Source organism: Mus caroli, chromosome 13 (assembly GCF_900094665.2).
Source record: "Mus caroli chromosome 13, CAROLI_EIJ_v1.1, whole genome shotgun sequence".
Classification (NCBI taxonomy): Eukaryota; Metazoa; Chordata; class Mammalia; order Rodentia; family Muridae; genus Mus; species Mus caroli.
Window position 1 is genome coordinate 87,473,656 of NC_034582.1, and position 22,621 is coordinate 87,496,276.

At 43.8% G+C, this 22,621-nt stretch overlaps 1 protein-coding gene across 1 annotated transcript in view; it reads left to right on the top strand.

Moving 5' to 3' along the window:
- Arsb (arylsulfatase B) overlaps nt 1-22,621 on the top strand; it is a 165,011-nt gene that overhangs the window by 19,950 nt on the left and 122,440 nt on the right. The window contains exons 3-4 of the mRNA XM_021180617.2: nt 3,874-4,064; nt 10,825-11,032. Of these exons, the coding sequence (XP_021036276.1) occupies nt 3,874-4,064; nt 10,825-11,032 (399 nt within the window). The remainder of the gene's footprint in view (nt 1-3,873; nt 4,065-10,824; nt 11,033-22,621) is intronic.

Consider the following 22,621-nt stretch of genomic DNA (forward strand, 5'->3'; position numbering starts at 1 on the left):
GAACTCAGAAATCCGCCTGCCTCTGCCTCCCGAGTGCTGGGATTAAAGGCGTGCGCCACCACGCCCGGCACACATTTCTTTAACAACACAGATCTACTACAGCCAGCTCATAAAATACACCCAAGTATCATCAAACAAAATGACCAGAAACCTGAACACAGTAAATCAGGCAGCACCATAGTGGAGCTGCTTTCGGCCGTTATCCCCATAAGCCAGCACGTGAGTGTACTCTGGGCATGCGCGCCCACAGCAAGGCCGGGGGCTTTAGCCAGAGCGCTAAGGAAGAGTGTTAGGGACATTTATGTCAGAGACCACTGTGCGCTCTAGAATGTTCTCACCTGAAGATGATGGGCAGAGTCGTATGGAATCAGAATCAGGTTTTGTATTAAGAATGTTTCCTCCATTGAAGTCCACATATTTTCCCCCATATGGACTGTGTTCTCCAGGAGAAGACGACTAGCTCACCTTACCTGGGCATCTTCTCCCACATAGGAGGTCTGCTTCCAAAATTACGAGGTTGGAGAAGATCGATTTAAAAAATTAATAACAACAGCATAAAAAATGGTACAAGGAACTAACCAAACAATAACAAGAGAACCCTCTGAAATAAATATGAAACCTGAAGTTTGTTTTAAAACATGACACTTTAAGCCTATTGTAAACCCTGCCTTAATTAGTTAGGTTAGGTTACTAATTAAGGCAGGGTTTACAATAGGCTTAAAGTGCCACTAACTATGTATCTTTCTGTCAGGGTCTTTTTCTATTGAGCTATCCTTTTGCCCGGCTACTTAGTAACCTTCCTCCTGCCATCTGCTTCTTCCAAACTGAATGTGTACTGAACATAAAGCATCTAAATAGAATAACACAATTGGAGCAGCCAGTAAGACATGCTATAATTTAAATGCACTATAGATGCATGGCTCTGGGAGCACTCCACATCTAAGATGGGAGGCTTCTTATGTTGGAAAGGAAGAGGAAGGGAGGGAGGAGGAGGGAGGGGGGGGAAGAACATGCAGGAGTGTGTTACCACAAGGGTACAGTAGGTATTAGGGAAGAGCAAAGCTTCTTCCAATTCAGGGCAGTCAGAGGAACTTCCCCTTTGGGAGAAGGTAAAGGGGTGGGGTGGGGGTGGGGTCTCGGTGCTTCACTCTAATAAAAAAGTGATGGCTTTCTTGTAGATTGTTTTTAGGAATCTGCTTCCAAGCAAGGTAAAGCCAAATTCAGTGCAAAGGAGCAGATCTGCATCTGCCCTGAACCCATGCGGCCAAGCACTTAGCCCTAAAGCTGAGGTCAAGATGCAAAGAAGTCAGTCAGGAGAGCAGGCGTGTTCCTCTCCACTCGTGGCATTGCAGCACTACTGGCCAGCCATGACGTTATTTCTAGCTGAGTCTAAATAAGTCTTCAGTGTCCTTGAAATCAGCCTTCATTGATTAACATCTTCGAAGATCTAGAGGAATGGCCTGTGCCTTGGAAACTTTTTTCATGCAGGATGAATTGATATCTGACCTCTGATAGACTGTGGATACTTAGAATCTTTATTAAAATCCAAGTTGTATGCTTAGCAGCCTAGGTGGTTGGACAGCGGGGCAAGAGCTCACTCAGTACAGTAGTTGCAGCAGTGACATTGATTTGATCTCTAGAACCTGAGTAAAAAAAGCTGGGTATCATCTAAGCTTTCAGTCCAGGCCCTAGGCTCAAGGACAGTGGAGGTGGGGGCATCCCTGGGGCTCACTGCCCAGGCAGCCTAGCCTAAATGCCAAACCAGTAGAGAACATGTCTCCAAAAACAAGGGGGATAGCTCCTGGCAATGATGTCAGGGTTGTCTTTGACCTATGCACATGTGCACACACACACACACACACACACACACACACACACACACACACACTAAAAACTTCACATAAAGGGCAGAAGTCATATTCTTGTATGAGAATTAAGGTTCACCCTGGACCTGGATAGACAAATACCCACATTTGTTATTTGTCTGTACTGGTTTGGCCAAGTATTTGAGTTCTAGCTCTACAGTTCTATTTTTAATATCATTTAATATTTATGGTTCCTATAACCAAACATATCCTGTGCCTATATCTTCCCCAGTGATAGTTTATATTAATGGAAAGGAGTGTGAAGTGTTCTCTCCAAATTCTAATACTAAGTAGATGTTAAAAACCCAAACTACTGGCTTGATCACTCTAATCACCAAGGTAAGGTTGAGGTAGTTGTGTGTGCGTGTGTGTGCGTGTGTGTGTGTGTGTGTGTGTGTGTGTGTGTGTGTGTGTGTGTGTGTGTGAGAGAGAGAGAGAACACAAACGTGTAGAGGTCTGAGTCAGGACAGCTTGCAGGAGTCCGTTCTCTTCTTCCTCTGTGTGGATCGCAGGGATCAGACTAAGGTTGTTGGGTTTGGTGGCAAGCACCTTTCCTCACTGACCCATCTCACCAGCCCTGAAATTACTTCTTTTGTGAATACAATTTTTTCTATTCCATATTAGGTAGTAAATATGTTGGATTTATTTCCTATAAATATAGATAAAATCACATAGTAAGTTATGTTGATGTCATATGCTAATTATATTCAGGACCTTGAACTTATTTGATCATGAAAAATAGTTAATCTAAAATCCATTGAATTATTCCATAAGCTGTATAAGACTCTTAATTGTCACTGTAGACAAAATTCATGAGAAAGGAAAGAGCTAGGCCCATTTTTCATCATTTTAAGACTAAAAGGGAATATATTTAAGAATATAGCTAAGAGCTCATCAAAGTTTATTTCTTTTTAATAGCTTTATGAGGGTATAATTCATATACTATACAGTTTACCCAATTAACATATTTAATTTAGCGATTTTTAAACAATGTGAGAGATTGTGCCATTATCACAATTAAGTTGTAGGAAACTACACACACACACACAGACACACACATGTATGTCATAAAAAGAAACCTAATCCCATAAGCAGTCATCACGGGTCTCTAGGCAACCACAGCCCTGGGCCATCCGTCACTAACTACTTTCTGCCCTATGTTGATTGGCCTTTTCTGAGCAAGTCTGTCAATTTAATCATAATATGCAGCACAGCTTATTTTCACATTTTCAAAACACGAACAGTTGCAGAACAACGATTGGTTGGGGCATTTCTGTTTCTCCTGTGCTTTACTCTCTGTTATGGGAGAGGGAACTGGGCTATAGAAACAGGGGAGTTGGCAGGCCACTCGGCCCAGTAAGCACTGCATCTCTGAGCAGCAGGGCAAGGTGCTGTCGGTTCCCAGTCTAGACTGAATGCTGCTGCACTTTGATCTCTGGGGCTGCTCAGCTGGGATAGAGAGTTTGTGTTTGGAAAGGTTTATATTTTTCCACCAGTGGGTGTCAGCATTTGACTAAATATAACTCCGGCAAAGGCCCCGTCCATAAATAACCACAGAATTCCATCTCCCAACCTCAGTAGCAACAAATGACATGATCTGAACCCTGTTTTTAGTATTTTACAAGTAAAACCTTGTAACACATTAGTGGCGTGTTATCTTTTTTCTTAGGTAGTTTTAAAGAATTAGCATCTGTTTGCTTCCTGAACTTAAACTCTGATTTCTAAAAAACCTTTTCCCACAGATCAACCATGTATAAAGAGTTGACAAGCGAGAACAGATGCTCTAAAAGACTCCAGTGAGAAAGGGCCTTGGATTTCCATGTAGTGCCATTTCAGTGGTGTCTCTAACAAAGATAGAGATGTTCAGAAGAGAACCCTGATTAGCCCTGTCATTTGATTAGCCTCGTCATGGGCAATCAGTTGCATTAGGCAATTAACTGCTGGAACATCCGTTTGCCTAGCAAGCTTTCCGCCATGCCGACTGTTTCTTCTCCCATTCTTCTTGCAGGATACCTCCTAGGCAGTGAAGACTACTACACCCACGAGGCCTGTGCGCCGATTGAGTCTTTGAATGGTACCCGCTGTGCACTTGACTTAAGAGATGGTGAAGAGCCTGCAAAAGAGTATACCAATATTTACTCAACAAATATATTTACCAAAAGGGCTACAACCCTCATAGCTAACCACCCACCGGAGAAAGTAAGGCTTCCTCCTTTAATATTATCAAAATCTTGTTGCTTCCAAGGGAGTGTGTGTGTGTGTGTGTGTGTGTGTGTGTGATATAACATTTTAGAGCATGTTCCAGTTAGCCAGAAAGGGAAGGTTGTTAGAAGTGAAGAACTTGGATCTGCCTCAGGTCTGGGAGAAAGCCATACAGTACATAGGAACCCCCAAGAGATGAGTCTCACAGGAAGGGACCCTGGGCTGCAGATGGAGGAAGGCTGTCTGTCCTTCAGCATTTCAGTGGAAACCCTGCTCCCTCTTATGATGCTTTATGTGTGTGCACAGTAAGTGGTTAGCAAAACCAGGCTTCAGGATTCCAAACAGGTATCTGTGCTTGAGTCAGGGCTCCGTTAGGGAGAAGTGTTGGGAACTCAGGGGATAGAGAAAATCCTCTCATTCTATATTTTTCTCTTCAGGATTATTTTGATTATTCTTAATCTTTTGTATCCCCATGTTAATTTTAGAGTAGGTTGACCAATTTTTGCTAAGAAAACAGAAGTTGGCTGTTTGATTGGTTGGTATTCATTGACCAACTTAATGGAAATGACCGTCTTAGCAATACTGGGTTTTTACAATTATTATGCATGGTATATTGGTTTTCACAGACACCATAGGAGCCTATCAGGTATGTCACGTGCAGACTTAGCTGCAGGTAGGAAGAGAAAAGAGTTGTGAGAAGTCTTAAATGCAAATTGTCTGGATTCAGCACATAGGCGCTTTGGAAACAGAGCAGATTTTTGTGTTGTGAGACCCTGGGCTCAAAGCATGTCCTTATGAAGAATTGTATTAGCACACTCACAAAAAGTGGCCTTCAGTGGGACATGGGAAACTTGAGAAAGTGTCCAGGTCCTTCCAGTTCTCTGCACTTTGTCTCTTTGACAATGCTTGAACCCTCAGCAGGCAGGGTTCTGGCTTGTGTACCTGTTCAGACTTAGTGACCTGCTAAAGACTCTGTCTGGTATGGAATCTTCCAAGCTCTGTCTTCTATACTCTCAGTCAGTATGAAGGATTCTCCCTGGTGGCTGTTCTCAGTTTTGCCATACTTTAGGTATTTAAGAGCTGACATCGTCACCTGACATCGCTAGGTAACTATGTCTGCCATGAAACATGAAGAAAGGGGAGCATTCTCTCAAATGTTTAGAAACCTGCACATTTTAAGTCTAGATTTAAAACCAGAATGGTTGGTGGGCTAGGAAGGTGGCTTCATATAACATTAAATGGATAAGAAGATGCAACTGGGGTGAAATAGTTCTGTGGGGAGGGGGAGTTATAAGCTGGGGGGCTGTGGGGAAAGGCTTGAAACCAAGGACAACAGGAGGCCCTGAGAGCCCGTGCACCACGGAAGAGGTATCGTTAGCAATGGTGCCTCTTGCTGGCTGTATTATAGCTCTTAATTGTATGTGAGGCATTTTATGGACATGGCCTAATACCAAGAAAGCCAAAGTAAGGTTTTCAGGGAACTCTTTATTATCCTTTGAAGAAGGCACACTGTTTGTTTAAGCAAACAGGCTTGGATAAATGAAGTGACTTGTTCAAAGCCACGGGACTGTGGGAAGTCAGAGTCAGGATGTAACCTCTCACTTCTGACTCCAAGAGCATCTGCCTTTATTCACCATCCCTAGTCAGAGCTCGTGCAGAGATGTTGAATCCCAGTTCATATTCAGCTCCACAGTCCCAGTCTTGACATCATATTAGGACCTCCTGGGACATTTGGAAGAAATACTGATATCAGATATTGTGAGGCATTAATATTTCATCCCCTCACCAGTGATTCTCCATGGTGACCATGGTGCCGCTATGGAGATCCTGTGCACTCAGGATGGTTCCGTGAGCGTTAGCTTGATGCTCTCACAAGTACAAAGACAAGCAGATGCCAGCTTGCTGTTATTACTGGCTCACAATCTGATCTAATCGTGCAACTCTATGCAGCAGAGGTAATCTGTACACAATACAAAGTCATTCTTACTGCCTGGAGATGCTCAGCACACACAAGTGTTAATGAGCATTCTGCTTGTCTACGTGTTCAGACACAGTGACCTGCCAGTGACTCCCTGTCTGTATAGAACCTTCCAGGCTCCATCTTTGCTATTTTACTCAGTATGAGGGATCTTCCCTAGTGACTGTTCTCATCTTCCCTGGTGACTGATCTCAGCTTTACCACACTTTGGATTTTTAAGGGTGTAATGCTGACATCTCTAGGCAACTATGTCTGCCATGAACCATGAAGAAGGGGAGCAATCTCTCAGATATTTAGGGATGTGTACAAAACAGTATTGTCTCCTGGTGCCCTCATACCACCAAGCAGCTACCAGGAAGCGGCTGTGGAGAAGTGGTTCCTTGTGGGTGGGCAGTTAAACTGGGCTGATGGAGAAGGCACCGGAACCGAGGATAGTCACAGGCCTTAAGAGCTCACATCCCATGAAAGGGGTGCTGTTAACACGACACTGCTTGTAGATAGCATTACAAAAATCACCAGATGGGAGATGGACATTTCCTGCCAGTGTGTGGGATGCTCTGAAGAGGTAATGATCATGCCCAGAGTCCCCAAGCACAGACTAAAAGTAAAAGAAAGAATAGTCAATAGCAACCCAGCCGTTTCCACAAGGCAGCTCCTGCACACAGATGCTCCTGTTCAGTTCTCCAGACAGTGATGCGACTCACTGGCTTCAGGAGCTGCATCTTTGCAACATCTTTCCCCAGGATTTAACCCAATTCTGTGCTAGGCTCTCAGGTGCCATGTATAGATTGTAACATGACATTTGTTCTAAGATGGAAGTCATTCAAAGAATTCACAGTAAGTGTTCACCAGCCAACTAACGTGTACTTGCTTTTAAGGGGCAGCTGAGGGAGAAAATCGACAGAGCTCTTGTGTAAGAGTTGAGTTGTTGATTCTGGGGACGCTGCTAATGGCTTTACATGTGTCAGGAAGGGACATCCTTTCTCCTTGATGTGAGGGTGACTCACATAGTAGTAGCACTATAAAAAGAAAGTCATATATTCATAGCATGACTTTCTGTTAAAATTAGAACAGCAGCACTTTGAAGCACTAAAAAAAATAAATAAATAAAACAAAACAAAAAACTACATCTAATCTACTAGAAGCTTCCTAAGGAAAACAAAACAATAAATCCTAGTGGAAGACTTTCTTTGTGTGAATACAAGCTGGGAAGAAATGTCTTAATTTGGTTGTCAAAGATAGAATAGTAGTTTAAAAATGTATTCCTGTTTTTCCAATTTATACTTTGAATTAGGGAGCCCTCTAAAGACATAAAAATGAGTGATATGTGGTTTCTTCCCATAGTGTGGATGTTTAGAGTTCAGATCTTAGGAGCCATGGAGCAGAACAGGAAAGGGAAAAGATCCATTAGCATCCTCAATGTGCGTATGCAGAGAGTTAAGTCTGGGTTTTTTATGATACTATAGTGTCTAGCTATGCTTTCCCAACCAGGATTCCATTTTATAGTCTTAGGATACTCAAAAGGGTCACAGTTAGGGTTGGGATACAGTTGGCAGCTATGACTGAGCTGATCAGAATAAGAGTTTGGAATCAAGAAAATACCAAGGACCTACCAGGTTCTAAAACAGAAATCAGTGGCGGTTAATGTGGGGCAGGACTTCAGTGTGAATCAGGAGTCAGTGAGGTGAGGAGGGGTCTCTCTCCAAGGCCAAGGGCCTCATGTCCATAGATACACATACAATCCCCAAATGAAGGCTGTTCGCTTTGGCCAGTGGGGAGAAACTGGCTACAGCTTTTCTTGGGGAGGACCCCACCAACTAGTGACTGCAGGTATGGTCCTGATGGTGGTTGGAGAACCTTCCAGCCTTAATAATCATTCTTTTCATGAGGCTACCATGCAGCACAGACTACCATTCTCCCCTCCCTCCATCATTTAAAATTAGTACAGTGGGGCTGGAGACATGGCTGCTCTTGCAGAAGACCTGGTTCAGTTCCCAGCGCCCACATGGTAGCTCACAACTGTTTGTAACTCCAGTTCCAGGGGAGCTGATGCCCTCTTCTGACCTCTCTGGGTCCTGCATGCACAAGGTGCACAGACATATATGCAGGCAAAACACTCATATATTCGCTATCGTAATGCTTCTACTTGGTGAGGTTGGAGAATGGGTTGTTCATGAATGAAATTCACCTTCTGAGTGCTAAAGACTTGATTTATAGTAGTGATATAAATATACAAAATGGCTGAGCGTGGTATCACACACCTTTAACCCGAGCACTGGGAAGGCAGAGGTAGGTGGATCTCTGTGAGTTCTAGGCCAGCCAGGCTACATAGAGAGACCCTGTCTCAAACAATAAAACAAAGTGTGTGTCGGAGAGCATATGAAATGTGTTTGATTGGTCCTAACCTCATGAAATGGATTGGACACAGCTCCTGGTGACCCAGAGCTATGAAAATGTATGGAATTGTTCACCCCACAGCAAACTGCTCTGGACTGCTCAGATGAACTGGTAGAAAAGACATTTTTGCCAGGCAGTGGTGGCGCACGCCTTTAATCCCAGCACTTGGGAGGCAGAGGCAGGCGGATTTCTGAGTTTGAGGCCAGCCTGGTCTACAGAGTGAGTTCCAGGACAGCCAGGGCTACGCAGAGAAACCCTGTCTCGAAAAACAAAAACAAAAACAAAAAGACAACTTTTTGTTGTTGTCGTTCAAAGAACACTTGCATCTCTTCTTGTGAATTATGACGTTATGATCAGGTCAGCAAACAGTGTGAGGCTCTCACATGTGACAGTCACCTGACTGGCCAGCTTCAACTTGATCCAGAGGGACCCCAGAGTGTCGCATGGCCAGTCTGGGTAGCGTGGAAAGTGTGTGTGTATGTGGAGGAGCAGAGGCAGAGGCAGAAGTGTTGGTATAGATGTTAAGAGGAGGAACTTGAAATACTTTTCATGGAAAAAGTGTACCTTTAATTTTAACATTTAATTCAAAATGTCTGAACTCCAGATAAACGTAAGGGTATCTCTTAGAGCCCCCTATCTGGATAGTCCCCGCTCTTAGCATATCTTTCCATTCCCCTAACTGGTTGGCACACACTCCAGCAAAGGGGTTCTGTAATTTAGAACAATTTGCAACAATAAAAAGTGAAGTGAGTTTCTCCCTTCTGTCTTTTTGCCTTCTTCATTTATGATTTAAATGCCTTACATAAATGTGCTTATTCTTGGATCAAAGCTATTGATTATTATCTCTTTGAGGGTATTAAACATATGAAAAATTCTATAAGGCATGGTGCAGGGCTATCTGCAGAGAGGCCCCCTAAGTTGAAGGGCTGACCTGGAATACCACAGGTGCTGACTGTTCTAAGCTGGCATAGAGAAAAAACAGAACCTGTGGCTCACACTTCTTATTTCTAGGAATTAAATGGGCATCACATTTATTTGGTTCAATATCAAAATCTAACAAAACACTGTTTCCCCAAAAAACATGTTAAAGAAAACCCTGTACACTCTCTTTATTTTTAGCTCACTTATCTGTTGGTGCATGGCAACATTGTAACACTGAGGGTACCAGGAGGGAAGCCTGCATCAAACAGTGGCACCTGGGCATACCTAACCTTTTAAAGCCTTGGTTAACTGATCTGAAAAATGGATATAACAGGATGGTGTTGAGTGTTAAATGAGATAGAGTAGTCAGATTATTATCAGAGGGTTTTCTATATAAACATTTCAATATGTGGTGGGTCAAAGCCTTCTGCCCCATTCTAGGACTTTGACCTTCATATTTTGTTTTGGGTCTTGTCATCTTTTGAACATATTTACTGAGACATAATTTGCATATCATAAAATTCACTCACTTAAAGTATTCAATTAACTGGAAATTTAAGAGGCATCTGATCATCACCATGATCTAGTTTTAAAACTTCTCATCACTCTTGAAAGAAATTTCTACCTAGTAGTAGTCCCTTGTCATCCCTTTCCCCAGAATTCCCCATAGGCACAGACATCCACTCACCTACTTTCTGTCTCCATAGACTTGCCTCTTTGGACTTCAGAATGTTTTAATCAATGCAACAATGCAAAATGTGGTCTCTGGCTCCTTTCTCTTCACGATTCTAAAGCCCAACTGTGTTGTCACTGATTATTTAGTTGGTATATACTGTGATTAAAAATATTCTGAATTTTATTTTTGTATCCATCAACTGTGAGCATTGAGGCTAATTCTTGGCCATTATGAACAATGTTGCAGTGAGCATCCCATGAGCACCCCTGTGCATTTCAGACCAGCATGTGCTTTCCTGATTTTCTAGATATAGGAGGGCCTTGCTGTATGGTAGCTGTGTGTGATACTAAGGAACTTCATGCTGATTTTTCAGTGCCTGTGTATATTACTTTGTATTCCTACTGACTAATTTCTCCATAGCTTCGTCAACATTTTTGCTTTCTATTTTAAGGACTCTAAGCATCCTAATGAGTGCGATGCGGTGATATCTTACTGTAGTTTTTGTTTGCAGTCCCCTGTGTATGAACATTTGCTGCAAATCTTCTTTGGAGAAATGCCTATTTAAATTCTCTGTTCTTAAGGAAATTACCTTTTATTGTTAAATTATTTATATACTCTGGCTACGAGCTCCTTATCACACATATGATTCAGAGATAGTTAGGTCCACTCTTGTAGATTGTCTTCACAGTTTTTGATATGAACTGAGAATATCGGCTGTCTCATGTGTTGTGTTTAAAGCTTCCGTTCCTTTTAACCGACATTTGGTTTTCAAATTCTCTTTGCAGCCTCTGTTCCTCTACCTTGCTTTCCAGTCTGTCCACGATCCCCTGCAGGTCCCGGAGGAGTACATGGAGCCATATGGCTTCATCCAAGATAAGCACAGACGTATTTATGCAGGGATGGTGTCCCTCATGGATGAAGCAGTGGGGAATGTCACCAAAGCCTTGAAAAGCCACGGGCTCTGGAACAACACAGTCTTCATCTTCTCCACAGGTCAGTTCACCAGTTCGGGAAATCCATCTCTGGTAAACCCTAGGATGTGTCATTCAGTAGGTCGAATGAAGACAGACTGGAGAAGTTTAGCATTTGCCCCGGAAATAAATGCCAAGTGCTGTAGCAGAGCCTCGGTCACAGTGTGAACAAGGAAGGAGAGTTGCAAACCTTTCCTCCTTTTGTTTGTATTTTATAACACACCGGGAGTGTACCTGGAGATCTGGACTCACTGAGTGAATTAGCAGGCACCACATATCCACAGGGCACCAGGATGGCAGCTCCTCAGGTGCTGGTCACCACAGCCCTCTGCTGTGGCTGCATGACTGCTGCTGCTCACTAAAGTCTGTGTCCTGGCAGAGACAGGTTGGGGCACTGTAAAGCCAGATTAGGAAAGGAACAAACTAAGCTTGGTCTAGAGTCTCCAGGTGTAAGATTTTGGGTTTTTTTTGCATTAAAATTGTTTTCTGATGATACACATTCAATAGAAAAAGTAAGAGGGAAAAAAACAAAACAAAAAAACAGTGAAACAGTGAAAGAAAGATAAAACCGTCTGTGGCCAGCGATGGTTGGAGATCACCTTCATGTAGTCAGGCTACCAGAGATGAATCTTCGAACATTCTTAGTTTCTTGTTCTGTTTTCCTTACATTTCTTTTATTGCTTGGAAAATTTATTTACCAGTCTTTCCTAAACTTTGTGTTGAATTCATCTCAATCACTGTTTTTATAAATCACTGAGAACTCTTAGTTCCTGATCACCCCCCCCCTTTTTTTTTTTTTTTTTTTTTTTTTTTGCTTTATAGATGTAAAAAGTTTGATGTGACTTCGAGGCCAGCCTGGGCTATACAGAGAAACCCTGTCTCGAACCCCCACACCCCCCCAAAAAAGTTTGATGTGTGTTAATGTACTTGATATATGTAGGATACATATATCTGTATATATCCTTAAAGTTTGCTGTATTGACAATATTATCTAAGTTTTTCCCCTTAGTATGTTTGTACTTTTGCTTAAGTCGGTATTTCAAAACCTCAGCTAACACCAACCTGACAGCCTCATGTGAGAAATCAGAGCTGTTGTTCAGCAAGTTTTACTGAGATGTCACAGTGTAGGGGTGAGGCCACATGGTCTCATGGTTGGTTTTGGTGTCCTGTTGTTTTGCTTTGCTTTTAGTTAAGTATAGCTATCAAATCTAGTGGGTTTAAGCACTTACTGTATACAAGACAATTTTAGGAGCCTCGAATGGTTACTACTAGTAATCCATCCCTGAGGACTGTCCCCCGATCTTGCAGACCTGAGGACTAGATACAAAGCAACATTTAGCCCTGGGTCACATAGCCACATTTGGGCATTGTCTGGCTTTGTGTTTTAGACTCTACTGTGGCATTTTCTGGCCTCAAGGATGGCAGTCTGTTTGGTTCTTTGAGACAGGATCTGGTTGCCCTTTAGCCAAGCCGATCTGAATTCTCAGTCCTCCTGCCTCAGCCTCTACAGTGCTGGCAGTTCAACCCCACCCCTGGTGAGAGCTGTTTCCCTGGTGGGCTGCAGTGATGGGCTACTAAGGGCCCAGGCAGGGTGGGTTACTGGTCTCTCCTGAGCAGCTTGTATAGTTGCTTTAGTGCCATCTAAATATTCTCATTTTCTAAGTGTTCCCTGCATTGATAAGACTTGAATGTGATGGTTTTTTTCCACACACAAAAAACGCCAAACAAACAAAAAAGGAAGACATCTTAGATTAATTCTTTACAGAGTCTTATAATCTTGGCATCAGCCTCAGTTTATTTCATTAAAAAACAACAACAAAAAAAAACCCCAAACAAACAAAAAAAAACCCCTTCTATAGTGTTTTTGATCAGTGTTGGTGTTGAAGGCCTTGTAGAGTCTCTGCAAACAATGAACAAAAAGGAGGTCAGGACGCTTAATACAGATTTAGTAATTATTCCTGAAATGCCAGCATAATCGCAAAAACTTGAAGACTTTAAATGAAAAAACCCAAGCCTCTGTCGAAGGCATCATGATTGCACAGTGTCTGGACAGTGGCTTTCTGAGGATGGATTAATATGTTACTCAGGAACTAAAACGAGCTCAGAAGTGAAGATGTTCACTCTGGAAACTGGTTTGTTTTTGTTTTTCTTTTATAAGAAGGGCAATGGCAGCCGGGCGGTGGTGGCTCACGCCTTTAATCCCAGCACTTGGGAGACAGAGGCAGGCGGATTTCTGAGTTCGAGGCCAGCCTGGTCTACAGAGTGAGTTCCAGGACAGCCAGGGCTACACAGAGAAACCCTNTTTCAAAAAANCCAAAAAAAAAAAAANCCAAAAAAAAAAAAAAAGGCAATGGCAAGTGGTAACTGGATTTCTTTCTTTTTAAATTTTTTTTGATTAGATATTTTCTTCATTTACATTTCAAATGCTATCCCCTTTCCTAGTTTCCTCTCCAAAAGTCCCCTATATCCTCCCCGTCCTGCTCCCCAACCCACCCACTCCCGCTTCCTGGCCCTGGCATTCCCCTGTATTGGGGCATATAAAGTTTGCAAGAGCAAGGGACCTCTTCCCCAATGATGGCCAACTAGGCCATTTTCTGCTACATATGCAACTAGAGACACAGCTCTGGGGATACTGGTTAGTTCATATTGTTGTTCCTCCTATAGGGTTGCAGGCCCCTTCAGCTCCGTGGGTACTTTTTCTAGCTCCTCCATTGGGGGTCCTGTGTTCCATCTAATAGCTGACTGTGAGCATCCACTTCTGTATTTTTCAGGTACTGGCATAGCCTCACAGGAGACAGCTATATCAGGGTTCTGTCAGCAAAACCTTGCTGGCATATGCAATAGTGTCTGGTTTGGTAGTTGTTCATGGGATGGATCCCCAGGTGGGGCAGTCTCTGGATAGTCCTTCTTCTGTCTCAGCTCCGAACTTTGTCTCTGTAACTTCTTCCATGGGTATTTTGTTCCCCATTCTAAGAAGGAAGTTAGTATCCATACTTTGGTCTTCCTTCTTCTTGAGTTTCATGTATTTTGCAAATTGCATCTTGGGTATTCTAAGTTTCTGGGCTAATATCCACTTATCAGTGAGTGCATATCATGTGTGTTCCTTTGTGATTGTGTTACCTCACTCAGGATGATATCCTCTAGATCTATTTGCCTAAGACTTTAATAAATTCATTGTTTTTAATAGCTGAGTAGTACTCCATTGTGTAAGTTTACCACATTTTCTGTATCCATTCCTCTGTTGAGGGACATCTGGGCTCTTTCCAGATTCTGGCTATTATAAATAAGGCTGCTATGAACATAGTGGAGCATGTGTCCTTATTACAAGTTGGAACATCTTCTTGGTATATGCCCAGGAAAGGTATTGCTGGATCTACTTTGGAAACTGTTAACTATCTCAAAGTGATTCTCACGGGAATACAGACATTGGTGTCAAGAATGTCTGGGAAGAGATGGGATAATTTTTTCTCATGATATGTGAGAATGAAAAAATATTTGAAGATCAATGTTTCTTTTGTTCCATGATCTCAGATTTGTGTGCATATTTTAAATCATTTTATAAACATCTGTAGCATTTTATTCAATTTGGCAAAAATAATATTTGAGGCTTCTCACTGAAAGCATGGTGGTTAGCTGACACTAGAGGTGTCTCATGCCCTGATACTCTGATGGCTTAGCAGGTGCTTTAGTCTTGGGTCATCTTTGCTCTGTTGGGGCTTGGGTGCAGTTGGATTGTGACTGTGTGCTTGTGTAATGTTCCTAATTTGATTTAGTGGAGTTTTTGTTAGGATTTTTACATCAGTCCACAAGTGAGAGTGGAGCTGGTTTCCTTTATACCGGCAGGCTCTGTTGTCTTGGTTAAATTCATGTGGTAAAATAATTAGGATGTTTTCCATGTCTCGTTCCATGGTTTGAGTTAGTAGGCGATCCTTAGAACTTTCTTTGCGGGCATTTTAAAAGTTATCTCCAGAGTTTAAATCTTCTCCTTACTCATGTCTGGATGTGAGGCGTCCAGTGTTGTAAAAATGGATGAAGCCTGAGATCCGGTGACTCCTGTGATTGCACGGCCACAGGATTCTTCTTTCCCGTAAGATTTCTGTGTCCATGTTTCAGCTCATTGCCTTTATTCTGTTTGACTTATGGGAAAACCAGACTTTAACAGGATGAATTGCTAATTTAGCCTCTTTTCTTATCTTATTTCTTTCTGGCTTTCTGTCCTTTACCCCGGTCCCCCCATCCCACCCCCCACTCCTCTGTACCACCAGCTGACAGACAGTTGCCATTTTGATCAGCCCTTCAGTGACCCGGGTGGAGGTGATTGTGACTCTATCTTTAGCATCTCTGCAGTCTGCTTTCCTTGGCCTCGGTGCCCTTCTCACTGAATTTCACGGTAGAGGGGACTTTCACTGTTAGAGCTTGACTGCATGCCCAGCCCTCCTCTATTCATTTCCTCCACTTGCTTATGGTGTAAATGGGACAACTTGAGGTTATCTTGTGAGCTGGTTCCCAGTCCCCATTTTATCAAAGAAGGAACCCAAACTTCAAGAAGCTACAAGGTTAGCCTCATGTCAGACACACAGAGAGTCAGAATTCAAACTCGGATCTCCTGGAGTCAATATCTAACTGCCAATCAATTGTCCTCTTCAGCTCATCTCGTGGTCTTTCATCTCTCCTTAGCTTCCTCAGCATCTGTTCCCAAAGCCAGCCTTCCCCCAAATCTTTTAAAGGAGAATTCTAGAATCTTTGTTTTTATGTCAAATCATTGCCAGCTGTTTATTCTTTCTCTGAATGTGAGTGATATGGGGGTCTAGAAAGACTACACAGCACATGTGGACAATTCTATTCCACATCTGTGTCTTGTCTTGTGGTCAGGTGATGCACACAGCTTACTGAGTTACCAGGACTGGAGTGAAGTGTGTTCCACCTTGCAGAAGCCATTTGACCAAGTTCATTTCCTTCTCTTGTGGCCATCAGTTCTTCTGCCAACCAAAAGCACCTTGAGTGTAGTGACCTGGCTCCACCCAGCTCTGCCCCGTTAACATTTTACTTTTGCATATGGCCCACGAGACAAGACCTCTTAACTATGTATAGAAGGGTAAAGAGGTAATGATGACTCTTTGGTTGTGCACAAAATTATCACTCCCAGGCTTTCTCTTGCCTCAGTTCAGGTAGGTGGAGAAGCTTCTGTCCAGAGACCAAGGAGTGTGTGGGTCAGCCTTGTTGGCCTTAAAAGTTGGGGAACAGTTTTAAGATTCTAGCACTCTCTCACTGTCTTCCCAGTGTCATGTCCTGAGCTATGATGTGATTCCAGCCTTCTCTGTTTGTTTTTAGCTAGATATTGGCTAAAGGAAGACAAGCTAGGAGGATAAGATGGTCACTGGATGACACACACCCTCCTCCCCCCCACACACATTACAGCTCATCCTTTTAGCTGCTAAACTCCAGGAGTCTGTACAAAATTTGGTTCCAAGTAAGGCTACTCAAAAGTGATGCCCTTTTCTCGTTTCTGTGGGCACTGTACTCACATGGTGCAGACATGCATGCGGGCAAAAACCCATATTCATAAGATAACAATAAACAATTTTTTTCTTAAAGTTAAGGCTACAAGCTTGAATTTAAACATTGTGTTCTTTATGCCACACTGATATAAATTACCATTGGCTGATTAACGTCATCCTGGTATGAATTTAGTTTGTTTGTTTATTTGTTTGTTTTCTGTGCTAGGGTTGAAATCAGGAGTTTCACACATGATGGAGCCAGCTTACCGCTTGGCTACAGCCCCACCTTATCCATTCTTTCTGCAATATGGGATAGATTTTACTGTAAGCAAATATTGCTTGTCTCATTACACATGGACCATTGTGTTCTTTATATAGCAGTGACCCTTTTGTCCTTCTTTGATAGCATGTGATCAGAGTTTGGGTCCTCCTATTCCTAGGGATATTGATAGCTTGATAACGTGCAGTCTGCAGTGCTTGGGCAGTCTTGACAGAGACTGGGGTGCATTTGCAGAGAGCTGTCAAAGGGTGCAGCCTGTGACATGCTCTGGCACACATGTAGTCTGTGAGGCAGTAGGTTCGCAGGCTGTGGGTTCATAGTGCACTCGGGTTGTAGACCTGAGGAATTTGGAATGTGTGGAGTGGGCCTGGGCCGCTCTGACTTTACAGTGAAGTTGCCATTCACTGAGGGACTCTGAGGTGCTCAGGTCTGTGCTACATGGTGGAGAAAGTTCTTATCCATGATGTCAGTGGCACCTTAAATACCAGAACCTGTCCATTTTTAATATAGGATTCCCTTCAGGACGGGTAGCTGACAGTAGGATAGAGTGCTGTTCCATAGCTTTAAGTATGCTGTGCAGTTGGCAGATTTATAAAATAGCATAGAACTCTTGCTAAAAACAAGTCGTCTGCCTGCTAGCCAGCTCTAGACCTGTAAGTGAATGTCTTAGAAAACTGAGAACTGTTAACTGAATAAACCAGGTCACACTGCACACCACTGCTCACCTTGCTGTGACATATGCATCCAACACATGTCTGACAAAGAGAGAGTATCAGTAAATAAGTGGGTTGGACCTGTGAGACCGGAATGACCTGTCCTTGAGCCAGCTATTGATCCATGCTATCTCTTGAGATGTTGCGTATTAGTGTCTGCACAAAGAGCGTGTTGGGTCACTTGAAACTTTTACTCATAAGGGGTGTTCACTTACTGATGACTTCGCTGAGGGAAAATGATAGCCAATGTACTTTAAGGGCTCTAGACCAGTCTTGCTTTTAGTGTCTCTGTGACAACCCACAGAATGCTCCATCTGTGTCTAAGGAAAGGGCACCTCTCAACTCTTACATTTATAGATTGCCAGGGTTTTATTATATTACTTAATAGGTGCAAGAATATCACATCGTTGATATTTTGAATTTTCGATTTGTGTAACATGAGGTAAAGAACATTCTCACACTTCTGTGGGCAGATAGCACCGTGGCCTTTTTGAGTTCATTATTAATGGAAGAGGGTATTGAACTGGGCACATTTATTGACTAAACCGCAGGAAGCTTTCTAATTGTTTCGAGTTATTTTCTCTGCTCCCTTTGGTTTCATTTTAAAGGTCACGGTTATGATGGCTCTGTTTCTGACTAGTCCCAGGACTTCCTGTGGCTTCAGCTCCCTCTGAGGCCAGAGGGGTGTTTGGTTGCACAAGCTTCACAGGAAGTTGAGTGAGGATGAAGATAGATTATAGAGAGTGGAATGAGAGCCTAGAAAGCGCAGGTGTACGAAGTAAAGCCACCGCGCATGCGCCACGCCCTGCCGTTCACGGGTGTCTGGTCTGTTCACATCTGTGCGTCCTCCAGTAACAGCCTCAGCGAGTGTTCCCAGAGATTACTCCTATCAAACAGGCTAATCGATAACATATACCTGTCCACTCTGCAAAGCAGTGTTATTGACTGTGTTGCTTGGACAAGGTAGTCTTGTCCAAACATGACTGCAAGGACGAGCTGATGACAAGATTCTACTTCGGAGGAACCAAGTAAAGCTAGGAACTGGTTCAGAAAGGTTCTGGTGAACCGCAGCTCGGAGGAACCCTTGAGTGCGAGCGGCAGCTGCCATGAGAGTAACCAGCAGTTGTTGGGGTGCCGCCTTCCTTCTGCCAGTCAGGACCCCAGCCCGTGGGTGGTGTCGCCTCTGTTCAGAGTGTCCTCCCTCCTTGGTTAGACCTTTCCAGAAGGACACTGGTCAACACTACCCAGAGGCGTGATTCTGAATCGGTGTCAGGTGGAGAATGGAAACATCACAACTGTGTCCCTTGTCAGCTCCATCAACCATGCCCCTTTAAATTATAACATTGGGTCCCTGTCCTCGGAAAGAGTCACGTACTGACCCCTGATTTACACATAAAAAAGTTTCAAGTTCTGCCTCCAAGAGCTTAAGACAAGCCATCCAACCAACCTGCTAGTAGTACATGACTTCTTAATTTAAGAAAATTATTTTGTTGCCAGGCAGTGGTGGCACACGCCTTTAATCCCAGCACTTGGGAGGCAGAGACAGGTGGGTTTCTGAGTTCAAGGCCAGCCTGGTCTACAGAGTGAGTTCCAGGACAGCCAGGGCTATACAAAGAAACCCTGTCTCAACAAAACCAAAAAAAAAAAAAAAAAAAAGGAAACTATTTTGTGCATATGGCTCTTTTGCCTGCATGCATGTCTTGCACCAGGCATGATACCTGCAGAGCCGGACTAGAGCATCCGATCTGGAACTGGAATTATAGACAGTTATGAGAGTCATGTGTGTGTGCAGGGAACTGAACCAAGGTTCTCTGGGAATGTAGCCAGTGTTCATAGCCACTGAGCCTTTTCTTAAGGCCCCTGCAGTGTAAGACACTAAGTTGTATGACACCGGCAGTAACAGTGTGTACAATAGAAATCTTTTTGTTTAAGAAGAGAATGAAAAATACAAGTAGGACCAGGTTGGGGGTCAATTCACAGAAAGTTGGGAACTGGTTCACGCCTAGATTTGAAAGTGAGAGGGAGAAGAAAGAAAGGGTCTGCTCTGGAGGTCTCATAGAGTCAGCAAGGATGACAAGAGGAACCAGCAGTAGTTGGTGACCTCACCCTAATGTCACAGACTTTACATGCATCCCCTAATCCAGCAGGAGCTGCCAGCGTTTCTAATCTGCAGTCATGCTCAGCACTGGGATCCTAAGTGAGGTGGAATCAAATTCAGGTCTGTCTGACAGCCTTTGTGTCACTGGGCTGTGATGTGACACGTAGGTCAGCCTCGTGCGTAGGAACTAGCAAGGCGTGTCTGGATGAGTGGAGTTCTAGAAGGATAGAGCTGGGGAAGGGTTTAGAGGCATTCCAATCCACCCTGGTCATTGAAAAGTGAAACAGACCTAGACAGGCTGAGCGGTTGGTGTCAGAGTGGACACTTGGCTTTGTCTTTGCGCCCAACCATAGGCTCTTGCCTCCCTGCCCGGTAGTTAGCTCATGTAATAAAGATGAAGAGATCTTAATGTTGATTCGTGGGTACCTGAGTATAGCTTCAGCCATATGGAAACGGATCCACTCTGAGAACGGACCCTGCTCTCCTCAAGTGGAAACAAGAGCCATGGGATAGCTGCTTAGCTCTTGGTCAAAGTGTCTTTGTAATCTGTATGCAGCACCTTTAAGAAGTGGGCAAGGATTGGTATAAATAGAAAAAACTGTGCATTTACTGCTGGCCTGAAAACAGCAAATTCTCATCATATGTGCTCCCTAAGCCCCGTCCTCCCTGCCAATCAGAGGTGAAACAGGACAGCCAAGTGTGCTCTCCCACTTTCCCTCCCTCCCCGACTCCAGTTGTCACCTCCTAATGGAAATGCACATGAGCAGTATAGAGGCCAGTGTTGGCAGCCAGAGGAAGAAAGGGCCAGGCACAGTAGTTTATTATTGGTTAGCAAAAAGTGGATGGGTGGGAGGTGCGTGGGTCTGGAATCTTTAAACAGAGTATCATAGGTAAAGGAAACACATTTAACTCTCAAGGGGACAGCAAACTGGCGTTCGAATGACAAAAGGCTTCATACTGTTTACCTTCATCCTTTCCACAGTATAAAAATGGACATTTGTTTACTCTGTAGTTTTGTGGTATTTTTTTTCCTAAGGGAGAAAACTGAGAGCGTCTAAATTTTCGCTGCTGAAGCATCCAAACAGCCATGTTCTTCCCCATTTGGCTCTGTACATGTAGAATTCTCCCTGAGGGCAGTGGTGAGGGCTGTATATGTGTATATGTGTGTATATGTGTGTATACGTGTGTGTCATAAAGCCTTTGCTCCGAACATGAGAGAGCTCCAGGGCTAGCTCATGGTGCGCGTGTCCCAGATCCCTCTCCTCTGTGGGCTTCGCAGAGGCCACTGTGGCTACCTACTGTGCCTCGAGCCTGCTGAGGGAAGTCCACAGCCCCTTCCTCCAGCAGGTTATCAGCCGCTCGTCCCTGATGAGAGGGCCTGGGAACCAGAGCTGAGGCTGGGCTCTGCCCTGCTGGACTTGTTATCCTTTCTTTTCTCTCTTCATTCTTTGCTTTCAGAAGCATCAGATCCCCCCTCCAGGGCTAAAGCAATAAGGAATGTATCTGCAAGCATCCCCAGTTGCTTCTCTTGCTGACTTTGGCACTTGGGTACATGCAACAACCAACTCTGGACACAAAAATGCTGCCCTCCAGGCTTGGTTCCCCCTCCTGCAGAGCAACCCTAACCTCACAGGGCTCTTGTCTTCTGTTTTCTTAATGAGAAAATAGTTTAGGGATTATTGGCGCTGCAGGTTTACTCTTTTCTTGTGTTTTCACTCTTAATCAGCTGCAGTCTCTATGATCTCATGTCTTCTTGTTTCAGTATGGCCACATCTAACCAACAACTCAATAGTGGGTGGGGGTGTGGGGGGGAGATGGCTCAGCAGGCAATGGCTGCTCTCCCAGAGGACCTAGGTTTGGGTCTCAGCACCTGCATGATGGCTCACGACCATCCATTCATTAGCTCCGGCTCTAAGAGATCCAGTGTTCTCTTCTGACTGTCTCGGGCACAAAGCATGCACGGAGGCAAATGCCTACATCCAGCCAAGACACACATGCATATAAAGTAAATCAATCTAAATCAATTTTAAAATAAAAATTAAAACATTTAAAAGCACAATTTCCTTCCTACCTTCCCTCCTTCCCTCCCTCTTTCCTTCCATCCCTCCCTCCTTCCTTCCCTCCCTCCCTCCTTCCTTCCCTCCCTCCTTCCTTTCCTCCCTCCCTCCCTCCTTCCATCCCTTCCTATCCATGAAGTACTTTCTACCTCATTTGTGTAGGACTTTTTTTTTTAAGAGTTGTTTTCAAAAGTTAACAAACCTTAAAAGTAACATTAGTGATGTGGAAACTGTCCCACACCTGCGCTCTCTGTCTGTCTGTCCCACACCTGTGCTCTCTGTCTATCCCACACCTGTGCTCTCTGTCTGTCCCACACCTGTGCTCTCTGTCCGTCCCACACCTGCGCTCTCTGTCTGCTGTTCAGCCTATGACCTAATGACATATTCAGATATGAATGTATCAAGTCATGAATGAGGTGGGGCTGAGGAGAATGGAGCACATGTCTGGGAATGGAGGCCACATGGTGTCACCTAAACTTCACACTGGTGTCACTGTAGGTTAAGAAGTCCTCTCTAAGTCCAGCAGTAATGAAGCAGGCTGGGTGGTGGGATGCTTTGTGCACACAGTATTTCAGGTCACATCTCTGTGTCCTTGAAGGGTGTGTCCTGACTGGCTTCTGTGAACAGGTTGTCATCAGACTGTTTTTCCTAAATACCTATCCTGCCCTTTGTTGGTAATAAGAATTTATAGTTAAAGGGCATGGATCTGTGATTTTAGTTAATACAAGGAGCCAGTTCCGTCATCAGTGAGATAGAGCCTCTGCCTGTGGAGGACCTAGCATAGTGCTGGTTTGGGGCATAAGCATCACTCCAGGCCACGGGAACATTTTCCCCTGTCTGAGGCTAAAGGGAAAGGAGGGACAAAGCCACGTTGGCCCCTTTTGCCAGCATGGTGCTGACTGAAGAACCCAGGAATGTTGTGCAGTAGATATAGTGTAGACATTTGAAATTTAACTTCACACTTA